This window comes from Daldinia decipiens (genome assembly GCF_022478715.1).
Source record: "Daldinia decipiens strain CBS 113046 unplaced genomic scaffold F4813scaffold_5, whole genome shotgun sequence".
Taxonomy (NCBI): domain Eukaryota; kingdom Fungi; phylum Ascomycota; class Sordariomycetes; order Xylariales; family Hypoxylaceae; genus Daldinia; species Daldinia decipiens.
The window spans coordinates 618,534-638,842 of record NW_026054548.1 but is presented as its reverse complement, the minus strand read 5'-3'; the positions used below and the strand labels follow the sequence as shown (position 1 = coordinate 638,842).

Below are 20,309 nucleotides of genomic sequence, written 5' to 3'. Positions count from 1 at the left end.
GTGATCCTGGGGGAATATAAGGCACAAAGCCGAATGGATGCCTTGTAAGCATTGTGCACCCCCAGAGTGTCGACCCTACAAGCTGAAATGAAACCCCCACGGTTTGGACTCCTTAATAGCAACATTGTTCGGTGAATATATTGAATCCTAAACTGTTGCTTCCTAGCATACCTTATGACTGAACAACACCCATTAGACTACGACGGAGCTCCGGAGAGTATGTGTCGTACACAGCTGAGTGGCTGGTCATAGAGGTCTAGCTCTCTACGGTTTGAAACTTGATAGTCAGTCGCTTTGACTAATAGATACAAATAGTCTACCTCGGGTACTATTGAATCCTATTGATAAGCCACAGTCTAACTACCTAGATTAGTCAGGAAGCCACCACTGAGAGTTAGGCGTTATAGCTTATTCTGAGTTGAAGGGCAAAAGAAGCAGGTGTCTGTCGTATGTTGTCGGGAAATATAATAGTGATCTGAAATAAATTATTTGTACAGGTAGGTAGGTAGTTACAGTTGCGGTTCGTGAGGAATTGCTAATAACCTCGCCAGCTATGGGTATTATAAGGACCTTTGTATAACGAGGTGGAACCAAACATCATGGAAACAACTTTGTTGTTCCGCAAGGAACTCTAACCTAACTACGAAAGTTTGCGTCTATACATACCTACTGAACATGTTCTTTGTTGTAGATGTCTCATCTATAATCCTGGCGCTTTGGCCGTGACTTGAATCACAAATAGATCAGCGCCATGAAATATTCCTATTATAGGTAAAGGGTGTGTCGGATTTTCACCTCGAACGCCTCATCTAGCTCAGCTCGGGGGGAGTCAATAATTCATCGGGCAATCCGGATTTCTATTATATTCAATAGTAAGTGTAGGCGGCACAGTTATGTTATAAATATCAGTTATTAATCCATTCTCTAAAAGGCCTCGAGTAAAGTGCTATTTCTAATAAACTTGCTTCTCTATATTTACTTGATATACTAATATAATGGCACTGATGGCTGCGATTTATCGCCGCATATTCTGCGGCATTGCACTCCTCCAGGCCTTCGTGGCGAGTTCCCCTTTACCTCTTGATACTATGCCTCGCTATTTTCAGAATACTCCCATCACACGTCGACAGGTATCGGTCTCTCAAATCGAACATGAGCTGGGACCATTACTTTCTCCTAACTCGGCTATTTTCTTGCCTTCCGATCCCGAGTGGGCAAACGTCAATGAGAGATGGAATACATTAGCCCCCCCGGATATAGAAATCGTGGTACAGCCAGCAGAAGAATCAGATGTCCCGATAATTGTAAGTTCAAATTTACTGAAAAGCCAAACTACCAGATTATTCCGTTCACTGAGCTAATTGTTGATTCAGGTCCGATATTGTAACGATAATAGCTTCGAGTTCCTGGCAGTCAACCGTGGTCATGGCTTTACAACGTCTCTAGGTACATTCAAAGGAGTACAGATTGACCTAAAGCAGCTTACTGCTATTAATATTGAGAAAGATAGGAAATCAGCTCTATTTCAGGGCGGAGCATGGGCCCGTGAGGTCATAGGAACACTTTGGGATCGTGGCTATGTTACAAGTGAGTATCCTATATTATTATCAAAGAGATTTCAAAACATCATAAGGGTTCTTTTCTAATTTATAACCATCTTCTAGCTACCGGATCAAATGAGTGCGTTGGCCTCGCCGGACCCGCTCTTGGAGGTGGACATGGTCGCTACGAGGGACTGTATGGCCTGGTGGCCGATAATATCATCCACTTGAATGTTGTCCTAGCTGATGGCTCGGTAATTTCAGTGAATAAGACCAGTCATAATGATCTACTCTGGGCTATGAAAGGAGCTGGTCATAACTTCGGCATTGTTACCAGCTTTAAGCTCAAGATTTACCCCAAGAAAGTAGAAACTTGGCACTATCACAACTATTTCTGGACGCAAGATAAGCTCGAGACGGTATTCGAAGAGCTAAACAAGATCCAAGACCATGGTAAATCCCCTGTATTATTGGGATCGAGTTATGGGCAAATCTACATGAATCAATCTCTTAGCAAAACCGAGGTACGTAATATCCCCCTTTCCCCTTTCCCCTTTCCTAACTTAACCCTAACCGCTGAAATTTAATTCTCGACAGGCTATCCTTTGGTGGACCTTCGCCTATGCCGGCGCTGCCTCTGAGGCCGAGAATATTCTGCGCCCGTTTAACCAGATCGAGGCCATCTCAGAGGAAATGGGTGACGTCCCCTATCCTGACATAGTTACTCCTCAAAACACTGATATCGCATCTTGTGGCTCCGCCGCCTACGCTATTTCCACCGTTTTGCTCCAAACCTATAATATCACTGCGCAGCGCCAGATCTACGACCTTTTCAACCGAAACGCGGCTTTATATCCGGAGCTTGCGGAGACTTCTCGCCTTTACTATGAAGGCTATGCGGTTAAGGGAATGCAGGCTGTTGCTTCCGCCTCTACTGCGTATCCTCACCGCGATGAAAATCACCTAGCGTACGCCAACAACCCCCTTTCAATTTACCCAAAAATAAATAGTCTTAATAATTATTAAGATGTACTGATTAATTCTTTTCAGTTTCTTCGCGACCGCGGTACCTAAGGGATCTGACCTGTCTGACCCAGCTAAGACGTGGGCTAAAGATAGTTGGGATCTATGGAACGCGGGTCAGCCCACGCGTAAGCCAGCAACTTACGTAAACTATGCGACAGGCAACCAGTATGAGTTGCTAGAGTCTATATATGGATACGAATCGTGGCGCCTTGAACGATTGCGGGGGCTGAAGAATAAGTATGACCCTAACAACCGCTTTCGCTTCTTCGTTCCCATTGTTGCTGCTGATGAAGAACCTAAACGAATACATGGTTAGGGGTCTACCATTTTCCCATTTTATATTTCCATATCATTTTGTTTATTTATTTAGACAGTTAGAATATAGGGGTTACGGTTGGTTAGGTGACGTAGTGTTGCGACCCTAGCCATAAGACCTGGCAAGCAGACCCGGAATGGAAGAACTGTTACCAAACAGGTAATAGTCGGAAGTGTCTCTCGATCTCTGGGGAGATGCAGAGACAGGGTGGGATATATCTGTAATTAAGGGAAGATGTCCTAAATATATGGAAGGTAGAATGAATATAAGAAGGCAGGATCTCCTTGTTTGCCTAGTCATTCATTCTACAGCTATTAATCTAAGCCTAGTATCCAACTAAAGAGACTTGGTCGGACATATAAATCGTCAGATACAATGAAATAAGGCACATTGAGGAGTGGATTTGACACGGCTTAGATAAAAGATAGAAAATGATTATCAATAAGTCCGATGATTAGTCGTAAATGAAGGATTCATAGTGATCAAGTATCAGTGATCTGCAACTACTAGTAACTCTATAGTACTAAGAGATAGAAAACTGCCTAAGCTTAAACAAATCAGAGCCACTGTTTATTCCCGTACTGCGAAAGGAATGCACCGCCATCTCCATTCTCGATACTGGCGTTATCCCAAACAGATCTCACCATCTTAACAGCGACTTCCGGCGTTATCGGACCAGTGAAATTGGGTGCGTACTCGGCGAACTTCCCAAGACCTCCACCCAGCTTTTGCAGTTGTTCCGGAGTCGCTGTGAAAAAGAGGGAAAATATGTTAGATGCCTCTTATTTCGATGTTCAAACGGGATTGGGGTGAAGCTTACAGTTCGTGTAGTGGCCCACTTCTACCATTCCTGGGGTGATACTTAGGAAAAGAACACCATCTTTTCTATACTGAGCGCTGAATTTAGCTACTGCCATATTCGATGCTGCCTTGCTAATGGAATAGAGGGAGCTGAGGTCTAGGTCGAATCTGGTGGTCAAATCTAGATCCGCGAAGCCGCTCGAGATAACTATGACCTTCTTGGCTTTCCCTTTAAGGACAAGCGGCATGAATAAGTTGATGAGGTGAATGTTGCCCACCACGTGGATATTGATAAGGGTTCCTAAGTCGTCCTCAAGCTTTTTGGGATCGTTACCCCTTTTCGTTTTACCATATTAGTCATGAATCTAGTTCGGATGGTAGAAAAAACCTACAACACTCCGAGTGGTTCGTAGGCATCGAAATGCGAGATGTAACCCGCATTTCCGATCAAGTAGTCGAGGCTCCCACCAGTAATTCCGGCAGCCTCGGTAGCAGCTCTCTACCAAAATCTGTTAACACTCTGCCGAAGTTGACGGCCACGTTGTGTTTAGATCTCACCTTTAGGGCATCGTGGTTGGTCACGTCGGCTTCTAAGATGTGTATATTGGAACGTCCCTTCAGGGTTGCGTCCTCGGATATTTTCTTAACCAAGGCAGGCTTGTCTCGGACTATCCCGATAACAGTATTTTTCGGATCTTGCGATAGCTGACGAACAAACTCGTACTAATAGGGGCAATCGGTTATCAGCCTGGAGGTCTTGCTCACCATTTGCTAAGACAGGTGTGATTGAAATTTAAACTTACACCAATCCCCTTGGACACACCGGTGATGACGTAGGAAGACATTTTGATGTATAGTGATGTAATCAAAGCTGCTGCACGGCAAGGTAGTGAAGTTTGTGTGATAGGATGCCTTTAGATAGGTATGTATAGAACTGAATTCGATCTGGTAAATTGGATTTAAGTTGGAATTAGAGCAAGATAAAACATTGCCTTATATCTACTCGGTTAGTACCTAGATAATGTTAGGTAGCTTCTTCAATCGAAGTTTGAGCTTCTTTATGCTCTGTAAGCAAGAGTGAATAACCTCTAGGTTGTACTTACCTAATACTTGCCCAAAATCTAATGCGGGCCTACACTTGCATGAGTACAAGGATCCGGCTTTCTGCATGCAGTTGACTTAAGGTTACCTACCTAACCTAACCAGCTACCTCCATCGTATTGTTACCTCCACACAAATGCTTACGTGAAAGTTGCCCAAAATTTGAATTCGGGTTACATCTGCATGAACAAGGATAACTTGATATACATACCTTATCCTAAATTGGTTTAGGTATTACATACATGCAACCAATCCACTCAGCCGCCTGGATTCCAAAGTGCTGGGTTATGTCTCGTCCCACTTCTATTAGATATCGTTACACAACTTCCAATTGCAAACAAACATCACTAAAATACCATTTACACTTCCCCGTCTGAACATTTAAAAATTACCTAGTTACATACCTAGGTACCTATCTACTTATCTGACTGATCAACAATTTGATTATTAATTCGACCGCGAATTATCAAGGAATGGTCACATGCAGCCCAAGGCTATCAGTGCGTAGTTGTACAGCACGGAGAAAGCCGATACCCATCCATTATTGTTAGAACAGTCTACCATTTTAGCCGCGCCGGAAAATGAAACATCATATTACTAAGTTCAAGATACCTAGTTCTAGATTATGTCACCGTCGCGGAATATGTCAACAACCGTCCTCGGTGATAAGACCCCTTTCTTCCGTGTTTGTGTTGCTTGACGCTTTATCCCCCCCTTAGTTGATAGTAGATACATCTCGATACATAAGGTTAGGTACCCGAGTACGTTTACCTAATTTAGGTACTTGTTCCAGATATAATAGAAGGGGAGGTCTTTATGATTAGATATTCGGCTTAAAATTGACACCAAATTAAGCCGTGAGGCGTATTCGATCAATTAAGATTTCTATCTTAAGTTCAATTTTCAGCCTTGTCTTAGTTTAGTCTTTATTATCACTGTTAAGGAATTGTGTTAGACAAGTATAATTAGTCGCCGGCAAAGACGGAAGGATGCACCCACGTTTGTGTAGTAAATGAGGCTTGTAAAGGAGGCAGTCTCCTTGCTGACTACCTAAATTTTCTTGTTTTCCAACACCTACATTGGAAGAATAAATCTTAAGTTAGAAATACAAAGGAATGGAGGATATTAGCAACCACTGTTTAGAAACAATTGTTCCGAGAACAGCCAGATCGTAAACCATACTTTCATTAACATATGAAATCACATCCTCACCTTCTTCCATTCGGTCTTATAATACTTCACGCTATCCATATCCCTTAGCCCCTTTTATCGAGACTATCTTCCAGCCGACATCCAGATGGAAACTATCGACAATCCAGTAGAACAGGGCAATATGCAACCTACGGCAGCCCGCAATAGCGCCGATGATAAACTTAGGACCGAAGCTCCAGAAATTTCTGGATCGAGCCCCGTAGATGATACAGGCCGGGATACCCAACAGGAAGAAGGCCCGGGCTCGTCGAGGACTCTTCGCGGCTTTAAGGTTCGTAGGTTCTAGTGGTGTTAGCTACGAAATCATGCGTACCTAGGTAATTAACTAACCTCTTATCCTTAGTGGTTTTTGGCATATTCCTCCCTTCTTTCTACCGTGCTTTTCTATGCCCTCGATAGCACTATTGTAAGTAAACCGCATCCAGGGGTAGCAATACGAGCTATTCTCACAGGGGACAGGTTGCAGATATACAACCATCTATCATCGACACACTTGGTGAAACTGAAAAACTGCCGTGGATTGGAGTAGCAATCTTTCTCGGAGCGCTAACGGTTCTACCTATGTAAGCAGTGGGATAATGCTGTGCTTGGTACCTGTTTGGTGTATCCTTGCTAACTTAACATGGGTAAATAGCGGTAGAGCATACGGTATCTTCAACGTAAAGTGGATGTTCCTCTCGTTAGTTATCATGTTCGAGCTGGGCAGCGTCATCTGCGGTGCTGCGCCTACCATGAATGCCTTTATCGTCGGACGAGTTATCCAAGGAATCGGTGCAAGCGGATGTTACTCAGGCGCTATAACGTATATTTCCATGACTACCACCACACTCGAGCGACCCCTTTACCTCTCCGGCATCGTTGCTACATGGTCCCTTGGCAGTGTTGTCGGGCCAGTGATAGGTGGTGCATTTGCTCAAAGCAGTGCCACATGGCGATGGGCGTTTTATATCAATCTGTTCGTTGCGGCCGTTACTGCGCCGGGCTTGATTTTATGTTTGCCCAATATCGATCCCGCTAAGGATTTGACGTTTAAGGAGAAACTTCGAACGCAGGATTGGATAGCTATGGTCATATTCCTGGCTGGCTCCGCCTGCGTCTCTATGGGTCTTACCTTTGGAGGTACCGTATACGCCTTTAACAGTGGTCCGGAAATCGCTCTCTGGACTATGTCGGGAGTGCTACTTATCGTCTTTATCTTAGTCACAGTTTACCATCCTACAATACCACTGAAAGACAGATTGTTTCCTCTTCACTTGATGAAGAGTATAGAACTCAACATTTTGCAATACGCGCTATTCGCGGCCGCCGGCACCATGGTGACAACCCTTTATTATACCCCCTTACTATTCCAATTCACCAGGAATGATGGCGCCTTAACGGCTGGTGTACGTCTTCTCCCTTTTCTTGGCGGTATGATCTTCTTCTCGGTTTTGAATGGTGCTTTGATGCCTAGGCTTGGGTATCATATGCCTTGGTATGTTCTGGGTACCGCCCTGATGCTGGTTGGCTCTTCACTGATGAGTAAGTCGCTTTCCAATTCCTTTTATCCACGTACTATTAATTAATTTTCAACAGTTACTATTAACGTGTCAACCTCGGAAGCTCATATATACGGTTATACTGTACTTCTTGGGGGTGGATGTGGTGCCTATTTCACGGCAGGGTTCTCCGTGATCCAATCCCTTGTCCCTGTTTCTGAACTCAGCAACGCCATAAGTTTCATGGCTACCGGTATGTCAAACTCTCGTTATTATCTAATACTATAGCTGATTGTATATTATAGCGCAGACTTTCGGCCAAATTATAGTCCTTAGTTTGGCTGGGTCTGTATTTCAAAATGTCGCCGTGAGATTAATCAGGCAAACTCTCCCAGAGGTTTCGGCTCAAGACGCTATACAGTTAACCGCGGGAACTACTAGTCCCATGTTTGAAGCCCTTAGCCATGACAACCAGACCCTGGTAATAGAACAACTAACGCTCGCGATCCGTGATGTATTTATAGTGCTTGTCGGTACTTCCGGCCTCGGCTTGATCGCGTCTATATTTTTGAGTGTAAGTACCTAGGTATATAGATGTATGTAAATGCACCTACTAATCTATTTAATAGCGCCGCAAGATGTATTAACAGTATGACTTAAATACACCAGGGTAGATAGCCACGAGATAGGACTGCATAGACTACATATAATATAATGTTAAAACCATCGGCATATATATTGTGTAATTAGTCGTAGCGATGCATAGGCATGAATATAGAATTAGTGGCGTGTCGTTGGTAATAGACCTCGAATCAAATTTTCCGAGCATCTACCTAATCCATCAGTGAACTAATATCAGCGTTTTAGTATATCAGGTGGCTATTATGCCTTTTTATCTGGACCTTCGCCTTCCGAATACTCAGCATATTCCTTCATGAGGTACCCCATATCAAATTCCAACGCTTTCCCGTTGACTATGATGGGTTTAACATCCAACATAACAAAAAGCATACGAGCCGGTTTCTCGTTGGATGTGTTACGCCAACGATGCATAGCCCCGCGATTGATACATACATCACCAGGACGAAGAACCCGATTCATGCTCCGATCATCACTCAAGGTTAGCTCAACTTCGCCTTCGCAAACAGTCCCGATGCCAAGAGTTAGGGCACGATGCAAGTTAGACTCAGTGCCGGGAGCAAAGTCGATCATCCGTACCACACATCCGCTAGGAATATGGAGGGAGGGCTACCCAACGAATAGATATGAGTTAGTGGATAGCATCTAGGATTGTAATATAATAGTCGGGCACGAACCCTATTATTCTTTGCGTATTCAAGATCAGCATCCCCAGTAAGTTCGGTCGGATTGCCTCTGCTGCTATACATAATGTTTTGGGCAGCAGCACCACCAAGCATAATATCGCGGTGGTCTCCATGGTCCGTCTAGCCAAAGCAGGAATGAGTTATGGCACCCTTGCATGTTAATTGAAGATAGCCGGTTTTCTCACCTGAAGGAAGACCGGATCACCCTTATCATTATGTCCGGTGATGAAGCGGAATGGGTCCCTAAGACCTGGAGCTGGAAATTCTGTACATGGACCAGAGGTTGTCATTTTGAATCAAGTTGTCGGCTCGTGGGATAAGAAATAATTGGTTAAATAATACTACCAAAGTAGGATACAGGACTAGAGAGATATAGCGGCAAGGCACAGCCTAAATTTAACAGGAAAGGGGGAAGAGAGGCTTAAGTAGGTTTGTGAGGAGATCTGTTCTTAGGATGCCTATCCTTACTACTCAAAGTATTAGGGACTCAAATTCACGCTCTCCAGGATCCATATCGCAGAACATTCGTCTGTTACGACTTTGCATATTATCGTCATCAATATTCACCTGCAGTATACTTGTTATGCATGCTAGAGAGAGATATTGTATAATTCCTTTAGACTTGTTAAGATCGTGATGATATGGATATGCGTGATCGCCCATGTAGCACTGAGATTTACTCATAGTGGCGAGATCGAGACTATGGCTTCTAATAACAAGAGGTTGAGAAACTATGTCATGGCGTTTCCATCACAACACATAGCCGACCAGATGTCGGAAATGGGCAAAGTGTAGTCCTCAAGGCTTCATGTACAGTATGATTCGTAGTTGAAACTTGCGCAGTAGTACCCCGGACTTGATAATGGGCCTGGGGTGTAACTTGATATGCAGCTTATGATTTCCATAGAGGCCTAGGGGGGAAATTTACTGAAACATTCTGGAAAGCTTGCATGGCATGCGTTATGCAGTAAGACTGCGGTTATGCATCGTAAGACCTATTTGCTTTCTGTGTCATATGCGCTGACGGGACAGTCCGGGGTTTGGAATAAGAGGGAATAGATATGTGTGTGTGTGGAGAGAGGGGGGGCCTCCCTGCGGTGCAACAACTAGGTATATGAGGTTATCCGATGATATTATCTGATGGGCACGGCGTCAGTGAATCAGCCACGCCGCTACAAAGGAGGCACATCCACAAGAAAAAGCCTACTAATGGATAGACAATATTTCCTATAATGGCCCTATATTACGAAAAGCCACACCAGAACTGGCGGGGAAAATACTATATGCGGTCATATTCTCTTGCAGCTTCAATCTAACATGTCATACTGCGTTAATATATCGCAATGTACCATAACCCTTAATATGAGTAGGTATGACCCTAGATGCCCGCCATCTATAGACCTACCCCTCGGGTTTACCAGTTGTTGTTAACGCTACGGAGGCGTGGATTGAAATCGTGGCTAAGGAATCATGAGAAGTATACTCAAGGCATATCGGCAACAAGTATTGTGTAATCAATGCTGAATTATCAGTTTCGGTTGTCATCCATCTTCTTAAGGGTCGATGAATGGGAAATAATCAAGTTTGTATTAATGGTTGGATCTCACCTCTTAATCTCTTATGAAATTTTGTTCGCGCCTTCGCATCTATTATCTCTCTTTGCTCTCGGTGAATATAACTTGATACCAACAGTTTGAATTAGTTGACACCCTTTCCTAAGCCAAAATGGCCGGGAATATAGCAACAGATACAGGGTCTCTCCCCGAATATTACGTCCATAGCTTTCCAGCCCCGGGACTCCGCCAGATCGTTAGGCATATTACCGGAAATAACGCCAATGGTGAATCCAGATTCCTAAGTTCTGATCATGGCGAGCATTACCGTTTCATGGTGGAGCATCAAGCAGTAGCCAACATCATATATTCTACCCGGGAGACCCCTGTTGATCTGAATGCGAACGCAGATATCATCAAGGCCCACGAACAAGAGGTTTGTCGCTCCTACACGCTATATTAATGGAGTGTATCCCGTCCATTAACTGATTATCCTAGCCCCCGTTCCACTATCCCAACGGCTCAATTGTCCGTATGATTGATTTCGGTCCCGGCGTAGAGTCCCCTTTTCATCGAGCCCTAACAATTGATTATGGCATCGTTTTAGAGGGGGTCTTCGAACTTACTCTTGATTCGGGCGAGAAACGCATCTTGCGCCAGAGTGATATCTGCGTCCAGCGGGCTACTGCACACAAATGGAAGAACATCACTGGCAATGGCACCTTGCCAGGACGCATGTTGTGGGTTCTCCTTGATACCAAGGAGGTTACCATAGACGGCAAGAAGATAAGCGGCGACCTTGGTGACCTACAGAAGGAATATGCAGGCCGTGGAAATTACTGATGCTAAAGCTTGATGGTCCTCGTCGCTAGTTGTTTGGCTTAAGAATATATGTGCATTAAAGGATAACAAAATGATAGTTTTAACCAAGATGGTCCTTAGAACAAGTGAGCCATAGAATTTGTAATCAAATACGGCTCACTAACGCCGTCGTGTACACCACCGTATGGGTTTAAACTGCCTTGGGTTGGTATAGGAGCCATAGACAAACGGAACAATGGTCTTTGATTGGTTAGTATTGCTTTCAAGGGAGGGAGGGAGGTTTATAAGCATTCTTTGCTTATCAATCAAAATATCCATAGCCCAGATATAAGTAACGCCTTTAAAAAGGTCTAGGGATCTTCACCTATATCCTGTGTTATGAAATTTCTACATTCCGTACCCCAGCGAACAGTCATAATGCCTCCAATTCGAACCGCAATCATCGGGCTCTCCAGTTCCTCCTTCGGAAACTGGGCTCGTCATGCTCATCTCCCGTACCTACTTAGTCCTGAGGGCCAGAAGAAGTTTCAAATCGTCGCATTATGCAACTCGAGCGTAGATGCTGCCAAGAACGCTATTGATACCTTCAAGCTACCACCCGAGACACGCGCATATGGTGACCCGGATAGTCTTGCCGCGGACCCAGATGTTCAGCTCGTTGTATGTGCGACACGTGTGGATAAGCATTATGAGACAATTCTCCCGAGCGTACGACAGGGCAAAGATACATATGTGGAATGGCCATTAGCTCAGAATGCTTCACTCGCAAGTCACCTAGCAGCCCTCGCGCGGCAGAAAGGGGGCAAGACCGTCGTAGGACTTCAAGGCTGGCATGCACCGGCAGTCATGAAAATTCGAGAGCTAATAGGAAGCGGTCGCATCGGGAAGGTATTGAGCAGCGAGGTTCGTGCGGCTGGAGGATCAGTGGATAGGCTTTCCTTGCCGACTGGGCTGGAATACTTTACAGATAGGAAAGTTGGGGGGAACCCATTTACAATTGGATTTGGTCACTGTGAGTTTGTACAAGTTCCTATTAAGTCCTATGCTCGTACTCATTGATTACTATAGTATTCGATTTCGTTCAGTTCGTGCTTGGAGATATCCAAGCTCTACACTCCCATTTACAAATCCAACGACCGGACGTGAAGATCTGGGACCGATCAAGTGGAAAAGTTGTAAAAACAGTTCGGTCGGATGTCCCTGATCTAATTCTCGTGACCGGATCACTACAAGCTTCAGAATACGTTACTTCAGGCGCAACCGTCCATCTGAGATTCCGTCGAGGACAAGCTTTTAAGGGAGAAGACCCGCTTGTGTGGTCAGTAAATGGAGAAAGGGGCGAGATCCGTCTTAGTGCCTCCGGCGGACCAGGAATCTCAGCAGCTTCCCACGGACAACCTTTAACTATTGAGATTCACAACTTTGATACAAACGAAGTAGAGAACGTAGAGTGGAACTGGCAAGGAAGAGAAGAGCTGGATATATCCGCAAGAATAGTTGGCGCCCTTTACGAAGCATTTGCCGCCGGTGATGCGACGAAGTACCCTACATTCGACCATGCCTCGAAGCGCCATGACCAACTAGATAAGATATTAGCACAATTCTCGGCTGCATAAATGGCTGGTCTTATCTGTATCTCTCTCATAATTATTCCAGGCCATTGTATACGAAAATACCTCAGCTATGAGGCATAAACCATCAATAGACGGCTTATTTTAACACTATCTGGATAACTACCAGGGAGCCATCTATCAGCTACAAGGATTGCCTTGCTTTTTGCTTACTTTCCGGAGAACCCGTAATAAGCTGACTTGCATTGTATATGAATATTTGAGTTAGCGGCAAAGCAATGGACCATGCTGGGCTACACAATCACATATCTAATGATATGGTGCTGACATATTTCGTCATTTGATATATCCTCCCCGATTAGCGTATACTTTCAAAATGGGCCCTTCCCCCTATTGTTCCTATACTAAATAATGTTATAACTCCTTATGATACCTAACTGACCTAGCATATGGTCCTCTTTCAAGTTTTAAACAATGTCTTCACCTGTTCGCCAACCTATAAGCGTGAATATTAATATCGATACTGACTCCTATACCATCCCTGACACCATATTGGGTTCCCGGCGGCCTATCAAAGTCATTGTAATAGGCTTCGGCTTTTCTGGTATCAATATTTCGTACATCCTCGGTCGTCAAACAAAGAATGGCAATATTACCTTGCAGTTTTACGAGAAAAATCCGGAGCTTGGTGGCACATGGTTTGAAAATACGTGAGAGCCCCTATTACCCCTATTAAGTACTTCTTCATAAAGTAAGGAGTTGTTGACTCTTGGCATTTGGACAGATATCCTGGGTGTGCTTGTGATATTGTACGAATGACTTCAAACCTGAACCCTGCTGGTTTCTTACTCACTAAATCGCGGCAATAGCCAATAGTGAACTACATACCAATTCTCATGGCATCCGAATCCGGCGTGGACAAGTTAGTAGGTGCACATCATTTAACTACCCTTTAATTGAGCGCCTTGTTGACCTATTGGGCATTGTTGAAATAGTTACGCACCACAGAAGGAGATTCTAGCTTACTTGCATGATGCAGTTTCCCATCACAATCTTGACTCTGACGTTAAGCTCAATCACCAGGTCGGTGGTGCGTGGTGGGAACAAGATAAAGGTAGGTGGAGGGTTAGGATTCACTCTAAGAAAGACAACGCCGGCTCCTGCTTTTGTTGAACAGACGGGTTCAATAACCGCAAATACACCTAAATCTTCTAAGGAAAAAAGAAGCCTCGAGAAAGTCCTCGTCAAACTCGATCCGACCTTTAGTAACTCGACTTGCCCAGCTACTAGCTCTTCCGGAAGATGGGCAAAGCCCTTAATGATTCGAACAACAAGATCACCGCCTACGAAAATCACAATAATCAATGGATTAAATCCCTTCAAAGTTCAACCACCAAGAAGCGTAAAAAAGTTGAAACCGACCGCAACGCTAATTTCGTCCGTCCGCCTGAAAGACGTCCGTGAGGTGAAGGCAGGGCTTAAGGACGCCGTATCAGCACCCCCCATTGTCACTCAACGAAATAAAGCCGAAGAAATGGAGAAGGAAGAAAGCGAATATGAAACCGATAATCCTAAGTGTATGGTAGTTAGAATGCGTCAAATTTAAAGTGGTTTGATTGAATGGTTGTTGAGTTTTATATTTTGAATAACAAGGTACGGGTGGTGATGGCTGCATTTTAGGGGTAGGACACCAAGGGGCTGGTGCGCGAAGCAGGGGGTTAACTTATCAACCTTAAACTCCTTTTGTTTTTTTTTAACCAGGCTTGTTTAAGTTCGATTGTACTACCTCGTGATCCAAGTAGGGAAAGAGCTCATTCAAAATATCCTCTCGTCCATATGCTGTCGCAACCATCGCAGGTGTCTGACCATCGTTGCTTGCTAATCTGGGATCAGCGCCCACTTGCAGAAGCGCTTTGACGACAGGTGCATGACCATAGTTAACAGCCCAATATAACGCGGTCCTCCCACATAAGTCTCGTCGGTCAATATTAACCTTTCCAGTGGATGTGAGCGCCTGGATGATCTCTGGGACATTATTCTGGATAGCCCAAGCGAGAGGCGCCCAACCATTGACATCTTCATCGTCAACACCCTGACATCCATGATCGAGCAGGACATGTAGCGCTTTCACGTGCCCGCGACCACAAGCCCAGGAGATCGCGTTTCTCTTATTTCTGTCAATGCTGGCTTTATCCACTTTCTGGTGTTGAACAAGAACAGCGACCGCAGCACTATGGCCGTAACGGGCCGCCAAGGACAGGGGTGATAACCCTTCCTTATCTTTAGCGTTAGCGTCGATGAGTCGTAGACGCAATAGGCGACCTAGAACCTCTTCCATTCCATCGTAGGCCGCCCAGGACATAATTGTGAACCCTTTGCGGTCGCGATGGTTTATATTCGCACCCGTGCGCTTTGCTAGGACCGAAATGAGGCTTATATGGCCTCCGCTTACTGCCCAGAAGAGTGGGGTTTGACCCTCTTTATCCATCTCATCGACGCCGCCGCTACTCTTGTCCAGAAGCACTTTGACCATCTCATCGTACCCGGTGCCGCATGCGAATGACAGCGCACTCCTTCCATTTTTGCCCCGCGCGTCTGGGTCTGTTCGTTCATTTGCCAGCAGCGCATTTACACAATCCAGGTGGCTATGTGCAGCCGCAGCTGTAAGAGCAGTGTGCATGTCCAGACCTTGCGCGTTAGGATCGGCGCCGGCCTCGAGTAGCCTGACAACTATGCGGGAATTCCCGACCCGCGATGCCCAGAATAACGCCTGATTCTTAACCCTCTGAGGGATGTCTTGTCCCAGCAGGTCTACCACCGTTTCATGGAGGTTGAAAAATGCTGCCAAAGTGAGCTGGTCCAAGCTGGTAGGGTCTTGGTTCTCTGCCCCAGCGACGTTTGCCCAATAGAAGTGGAGCCAATTACGACAAGTGCTAAACCTAACATCGAGGAGAGTTTTAGCTGCTTCCCTAAGCCATGCTGGTGCCGAAGTTTCGCACGGAGTGAGGTGCTCCATCCAATGGGAGGATGCATAGCTATACAGCTTGTACTTCGAGGTTAGAGATTGGTATGCTCCTGGCTCCAGGTTGCCGGACTCATGATAAAGCCAGTCAAGATGAAGGTTAGCCTCACTTTTTAAAGATCCCGTATCGATGCTAGAAGATCCCCCAATTTCAGAGGATTCGAATATAGAGTCAACAGGTGAATTTTCAATATTAGAAAAATCATGGGAGAAATCCTCGAGCAGTAGGTAACGAATACAGGAAATAGACATTTGTAGTTCTGCGTTTTCTTTACTGATCATGCGTAAGGTAGGAAATGAGTCATAAACACGGCCAGCTTCAAGAAGAAAATCCTTGGCAGACTGGTGCACGAGAAAGACCTTCGAGTCTAAGATCCTCGCGAATGGACCCAAAAGCCCGCGAATAGTGTGAGCCACTGCACTTTGGCAGTCTTGGGAGACGGCATCTGCGGTGCGATGAGAGGAGTCTATTGTGAAGGCAATGTTGATTTCATCTAGAAATAGAGGTCTTGAGCTCGCTAAGATAAGCTGTAGCAATCGTGATGTTAGCTGTTGATTGCCGGAAGAAATAGCCCCCAGGAAACCCAAGTAGGTTTTTTCAAGCGTGGGCGGGATCTTGGTAACAATATCCTTAATATCCTTAATGGATGACATTACGCTCTCTTCTAGCGATTCGAGGACCATATGAAGCCAAAGAAATGTCTGGTCTGTCTTGGAAGAAAGAGTTTTCAACAAGTATTCCTTGACCCGAATCGAATAGTCGCGCCTGTAACTTATTTCATCTATTCTCTGCTGTATAAAAGTTTGCAAGTCTTTCTTATAACCGGGTTGGCCCTCATCAATTGATATGCGATTGGTGATTTGGATCGTGTTTGACCATATTTCGCGGGATGGGCGGGACGTTATGAGAAATTTGATGCCATTCCTGTTGCTAACGGAAGATTCTGGGTCGATCAAGAATCCATGAAGGGATTCAAGGAGCAAGCGACAGGTGCTCCTTTCGCATTCATCTAGGGCGTCGATGATGATGTAAAGAGGACCAGATCTCGCATGCTTTATCACCTTCAAGAAGATTTTCCAAAGCGACTGGAATGACTCGACTAATGTTCGGCCTTGAAGTTTTACTGCCCTCTGCACATGTTGAATTAGAGAATGTTGATGACGGAGTATTTGGAAAATTAAACTCGTCAAAATGGCCCTCGCGTCTCTTTGACCGGTAACCTTGTTATCACAGAAGTAAACAAGAACATCTTGTGCCACTGGTGGGGATTGGGGATCCTCGAAAGACTGCGCTAAAGCATAGGAAAGGACTGTCTTGCCACAGCCGGGATGTCCAGTCAGCCATAGTAGTGCATTGTCTAATTCGTGAAACCAGGACATAAACACTGGGTGGCTCTTAATCCACTGGCAAGTGCCTTTGGCTGGTTGTGGGAGCAGACGTTTGTATTCTTCTATATCGAACTTATTGAAGAGGTTGATACATAACACTTCGATGCTGCTTAAAGCTTATAACAGTTAGGATGTTATGAATGTGAAACAATTTGAGCACTCACATCTGTTAGATGAATGTGTACTAGAACACTTAAGTGCTTGGCATGCAATTCTTTTTATAGCATTGGATACGCTTATGTAGCTCTCGGTTTCAGTATCAAATCGGCAAAGGTCTCGGTGGTTTTCATTTAAAGGGATGATAACCTCATTGGGTAACCCTATTATGGCGGATGCGGGATCAACAACCTGGTTAGGTGTCAGTTTAACACAAGTCCTGTGTATTAATCACTCATTAACCAGATAGATGCAGGTCATAGCTCGTTCTCACCGGACAAGAAAATGGAGGCAATGGTTCAGTCTCATAGAATGTGATTACAGTCATATTCTGGAATCGATTTCGGACTGACAAAGACAGGTCATGAAGCTCTTCAGCATTGTATTTCAATTGATGTAAGAGCTCGGGTTTTACCACAGCAGGTTTAACGACAGCCAAGCTGTTGATTATAGTCCCCACGATACTTCCAAGGGTTGCAAGATTGCTCCCTTTGTGGGGAGTCCCGAGGAATATTATACCAACAATAGACCTTAAGACTGCTCCGTAGTTCGTCTCCTCTTCGTGAGCAAACACCAATGCCTATTCTCATATTTAAGCCTGGATGACAAGCCTTGAGGACTAGGATGGAGTTTACAGACCTGTTTGCAAACAATTCCCCCTAGACTATGAGAAACGAAGATAATCGGTCGAGGCCCCTGGCGGTCGTGTCAGATACTTGTGTCAGATACAACAGCGATACAGAAGGGAAATCCTCGGGAATACTTCAGAAGAATCATCTTGGAGATCCCGGACCAAACTCAAAAGTCTCCTAGAGTGCTCTTTGACTCGCGACAATGAAGGGTTGAAGAAGATTTGGGAGGGATAGCCGTAAGTATAGATGCGGCATCCAGGAAGGAAGCTGGGTAAGAAATCTCGCAGCCACATCTTTCCATTTGGATGAGTCCATGTAGTGAATGCATCACCATGTAGTCCGTGAACTGCAATGATATCTACTGGGTATTGTGCAAGTCCATGCTGGTTTCGTGGGGTCTCATGTAATGGAAACAGACCAAACCGCGAGCTTGTTGCGGTTGTGTTTCCATCAGAGGACGGCCGATGCCTATCAGCCGAATTGGATCGTCTCTTGATCTTCTTCCTGAATCGCTCTAGCATGATCAAAGGCGCTAACAGGGTAAATAGCTAGGATTTTCCTCTATTAACATCCGATTCGAAGTCTAGGAATATTTGAATTAGAATTCCCTCAATTGCCAGTGGGGTAAAAAAGATGGGTCGAGACAACTACTAAGGTCGGGACCAAAATTAGGTGGCTTGCCAAGGAACTAACCACAGTATGCAGCCACATATTTTCAGGGCCTAGGATTATCCTTTTATTCATACTCCCGATCTTCGTAGTATGTACGTAGATAGTCGTAAGGACTGAGGTACACAAAGACACCCTGGATCAAAAACTAATGAACCTGAACATATAGATTAATGACTAAAGCCGAAGCTGGGGTGTTTGTTGCACTAGCTTAGAATTGCAATTGCAACTATCGACTTCACTTTGCTGGGAGATAACCGACCACAGCGGAAGATGAGAAGCTACGAATATCATCAGACATAACACAACTTGTTTGTCATCGTCTTCAGTCCAATATATACGCAAGTGGCTTTGCGGAGACAAGCTCGCAGCCTGCAAATTGACTTGGAAGTATCGATCCAACCCACGGATATTCCTTGGGTGCCTCTACTATGTTGTCTCCTCGTGTAGCGGAAATTGGGATAATGGAGGTCTTGCTAAACATTCTGTAAGCCGACGCAATGCTGTTCCCGAGGGAGAATTTACCTTTCTGTAATCGAGTTAACAGTACTAAACGTACGTACGATCTCTTCAAAGATACGCAAAGACCAATCGGTCAAGTCCCTACGCCAATACGTTCAGTATGAATAGGTGTGGGACGGAGTAGGAGTTTGTGATGATACATTTTATTAATCAGGACGACTAAGTTATCTTGGGGTCGCATGTGGCCGGTGGATATCAACGACGCTAGATTGTGACTGGAAGCTCGGCCACTATCCGAAACAGTAGCATCTACAACCCAGAGAAAAACATCCGGTGTCTTGCTTTCTAAAGCAAACCATTAATATATCAAGGTAAAAAAGTCAAACACTACTTACCGTCAACCACATACTGCGACGATGGGGTGTAAAAGAGCTGCGGCATGTGTTCGTTCTCGTAGAAATTTGCTATTTGAGCAAACTCCCGAATCCCATTGCGCTCTAACTTCTCCAACTGCGGCAACTCCAAGCCGCCACACTGGTCACATTAGCAAGAAGTTCAATGAGAAAACGCCGTGCTAACGGGTGGTTTACTTCGTAAATTAACCGGCCGATAAGCGTACTTTTCCCGGCCCCAGCATCGCCGAGAATCTGCACAGATTTAGTGACCATTGTTGTTCAACGTCGCTGCAGTTCAAGTATGTGTCTGTTATCGACGTCCTTGGAGATGCGTCGGGTTGGAAGTAGCAACAGATGAGATGAGATGAGATGGAAAGTGAGGGATTGCCCCTCTCCACGTGACCGTGCCATAATTATAACTTGGAAAAAAAAAACTAAGAAATATTCTCACCTAAATCACGTGATGACCAACTGCTCTCTGTTTCCCACAATTCCAAAGGATTGACCATACCATAGCACCATGCTAGCTTCATTTTGGCGCTCCTCAACAACATTTAAGCATCAGATACACATCATGATGTGGCCAGGAAGCCGCCTCCACAGCTTTGATATCTTGTTGAACCCACGATGGGAGGTGAGATAATATAAAGTATCATGCATCTCACAGCTACTAATCACTCTAATATAGGATTATGATTGGGAATACTTGCACAGAAACAGATATAGCTATTGGGGCAACGGTTTCACCACAGCAGATATTAAAAGCGAGGGAATTGACAAGGCATGGTATATTGGAGGTGTATAATTTGGAGATAACAACAAGATATACAGAGGCAGT

General features: G+C 44.8%; 9 protein-coding genes across 9 annotated transcripts; 5 read left to right on the top strand and 4 right to left on the bottom strand.

The window, feature by feature from the left end:
* Positions 1-1,004: 1,004 nt before the first annotated feature.
* On the top strand, positions 1,005-2,883 carry F4813DRAFT_379050 (FAD-binding domain-containing protein; the record flags this gene model as incomplete). Its single annotated transcript, XM_049245400.1, has 5 exons — positions 1,005-1,304; positions 1,374-1,587; positions 1,713-2,065; positions 2,139-2,509; positions 2,592-2,883. The coding sequence occupies 5 exons, from the start codon at positions 1,005-1,007 to the stop codon at positions 2,881-2,883; spliced, it is 1,530 nt and encodes a 509-aa protein (XP_049102824.1).
* A 418-nt stretch (positions 2,884-3,301) lies between these two features.
* On the bottom strand, positions 3,302-4,807 carry F4813DRAFT_348604 (putative short chain dehydrogenase). Its single transcript, XM_049242098.1, has 5 exons — positions 4,488-4,807; positions 4,243-4,407; positions 4,077-4,183; positions 3,704-4,020; positions 3,302-3,631 (listed from the first exon to the last, which is right to left on the bottom strand). Exons 1-5 carry the CDS (start codon positions 4,527-4,529, stop codon positions 3,441-3,443), a joined length of 822 nt encoding a protein of 273 aa, XP_049102823.1. The 5' UTR covers positions 4,530-4,807; the 3' UTR covers positions 3,302-3,440.
* A 1,049-nt stretch (positions 4,808-5,856) lies between these two features.
* F4813DRAFT_266255 (MFS general substrate transporter) lies at positions 5,857-8,390 on the top strand. Its single transcript, XM_049240320.1, has 7 exons — positions 5,857-6,268; positions 6,341-6,403; positions 6,457-6,560; positions 6,632-7,518; positions 7,573-7,728; positions 7,781-8,049; positions 8,105-8,390. The coding sequence occupies exons 1-7, from the start codon at positions 6,083-6,085 to the stop codon at positions 8,120-8,122; spliced, it is 1,683 nt and encodes a 560-aa protein (XP_049102822.1). The 5' UTR covers positions 5,857-6,082; the 3' UTR covers positions 8,123-8,390.
* On the bottom strand, positions 8,358-9,154 carry F4813DRAFT_400052 (uncharacterized protein; the record flags this gene model as incomplete). The annotated part of the gene is made up of 3 exons (XM_049248229.1): positions 8,986-9,154; positions 8,792-8,920; positions 8,358-8,723 (listed from the first exon to the last, which is right to left on the bottom strand). The coding sequence occupies exons 1-3, from the start codon at positions 9,088-9,090 to the stop codon at positions 8,358-8,360; spliced, it is 600 nt and encodes a 199-aa protein (XP_049102821.1). The 5' UTR covers positions 9,091-9,154.
* A 1,146-nt stretch (positions 9,155-10,300) lies between these two features.
* F4813DRAFT_266251 (uncharacterized protein) lies at positions 10,301-11,409 on the top strand. The gene is made up of 2 exons (XM_049240319.1): positions 10,301-10,789; positions 10,852-11,409. The coding sequence occupies exons 1-2, from the start codon at positions 10,526-10,528 to the stop codon at positions 11,194-11,196; spliced, it is 609 nt and encodes a 202-aa protein (XP_049102820.1). The 5' UTR covers positions 10,301-10,525; the 3' UTR covers positions 11,197-11,409.
* Positions 11,410-11,592: 183 nt separating this feature from the next.
* On the top strand, positions 11,593-12,791 carry F4813DRAFT_386264 (NAD(P)-binding protein; the record flags this gene model as incomplete). Its single annotated transcript, XM_049246392.1, has 2 exons — positions 11,593-12,187; positions 12,244-12,791. The coding sequence occupies 2 exons, from the start codon at positions 11,593-11,595 to the stop codon at positions 12,789-12,791; spliced, it is 1,143 nt and encodes a 380-aa protein (XP_049102819.1).
* A 429-nt stretch (positions 12,792-13,220) lies between these two features.
* Positions 13,221-14,352, top strand: F4813DRAFT_386263 (uncharacterized protein; the record flags this gene model as incomplete). Its single annotated transcript, XM_049246391.1, has 5 exons — positions 13,221-13,456; positions 13,531-13,555; positions 13,616-13,672; positions 13,755-13,829; positions 13,894-14,352. The coding sequence occupies 5 exons, from the start codon at positions 13,221-13,223 to the stop codon at positions 14,350-14,352; spliced, it is 852 nt and encodes a 283-aa protein (XP_049102818.1).
* Positions 14,353-14,499: 147 nt separating this feature from the next.
* On the bottom strand, positions 14,500-18,466 carry F4813DRAFT_386262 (uncharacterized protein; the record flags this gene model as incomplete). The annotated part of the gene is made up of 5 exons (XM_049246390.1): positions 14,500-17,273; positions 17,322-17,505; positions 17,588-17,893; positions 17,953-18,009; positions 18,077-18,466. 5 exons carry the CDS (start codon positions 18,464-18,466, stop codon positions 14,500-14,502), a joined length of 3,711 nt encoding a protein of 1,236 aa, XP_049102817.1.
* Positions 18,467-18,757: 291 nt separating this feature from the next.
* On the bottom strand, positions 18,758-19,837 carry F4813DRAFT_266090 (P-loop containing nucleoside triphosphate hydrolase protein). The gene is made up of 5 exons (XM_049240318.1): positions 19,667-19,837; positions 19,472-19,610; positions 19,277-19,421; positions 19,140-19,217; positions 18,758-19,090 (listed from the first exon to the last, which is right to left on the bottom strand). Exons 1-5 carry the CDS (start codon positions 19,742-19,744, stop codon positions 18,940-18,942), a joined length of 591 nt encoding a protein of 196 aa, XP_049102816.1. The 5' UTR covers positions 19,745-19,837; the 3' UTR covers positions 18,758-18,939.
* Positions 19,838-20,309: the final 472 nt, after the last annotated feature.

Coding starts and splice junctions, on each gene's coding strand:
- F4813DRAFT_348604 (XM_049242098.1), bottom strand. CDS start 4,529: ATGTCTTCCTACGTCATCACCGGTGTGTCCAAGGGGATTGGT. Junction 4,184..4,242: donor CCAACCACGATGCCCTAAAG/GTGAGATCTAAA, acceptor AGATTTTGGTAG/AGAGCTGCTACCGAGGCTGC. Junction 3,632..3,703: donor AGTGGGCCACTACACGAACT/GTAAGCTTCACC, acceptor TCTTTTTCACAG/CGACTCCGGAACAACTGCAA.
- F4813DRAFT_266255 (XM_049240320.1), top strand. CDS start 6,083: ATGGAAACTATCGACAATCCAGTAGAACAGGGCAATATGCAACCTACG. Junction 6,561..6,631: donor GCGCTAACGGTTCTACCTAT/GTAAGCAGTGGG, acceptor ATGGGTAAATAG/CGGTAGAGCATACGGTATCT. Junction 7,729..7,780: donor CATAAGTTTCATGGCTACCG/GTATGTCAAACT, acceptor TGTATATTATAG/CGCAGACTTTCGGCCAAATT.
- F4813DRAFT_266251 (XM_049240319.1), top strand. CDS start 10,526: ATGGCCGGGAATATAGCAACAGATACAGGGTCTCTCCCCGAATATTAC. Junction 10,790..10,851: donor TCAAGGCCCACGAACAAGAG/GTTTGTCGCTCC, acceptor TGATTATCCTAG/CCCCCGTTCCACTATCCCAA.
- F4813DRAFT_266090 (XM_049240318.1), bottom strand. CDS start 19,744: ATGGTCACTAAATCTGTGCAGATTCTCGGCGATGCTGGGGCCGGGAAA. Junction 19,611..19,666: donor TCGGCCGGTTAATTTACGAA/GTAAACCACCCG, acceptor TAATGTGACCAG/TGTGGCGGCTTGGAGTTGCC. Junction 19,218..19,276: donor GTCGTCCTGATTAATAAAAT/GTATCATCACAA, acceptor GTATTGGCGTAG/GGACTTGACCGATTGGTCTT.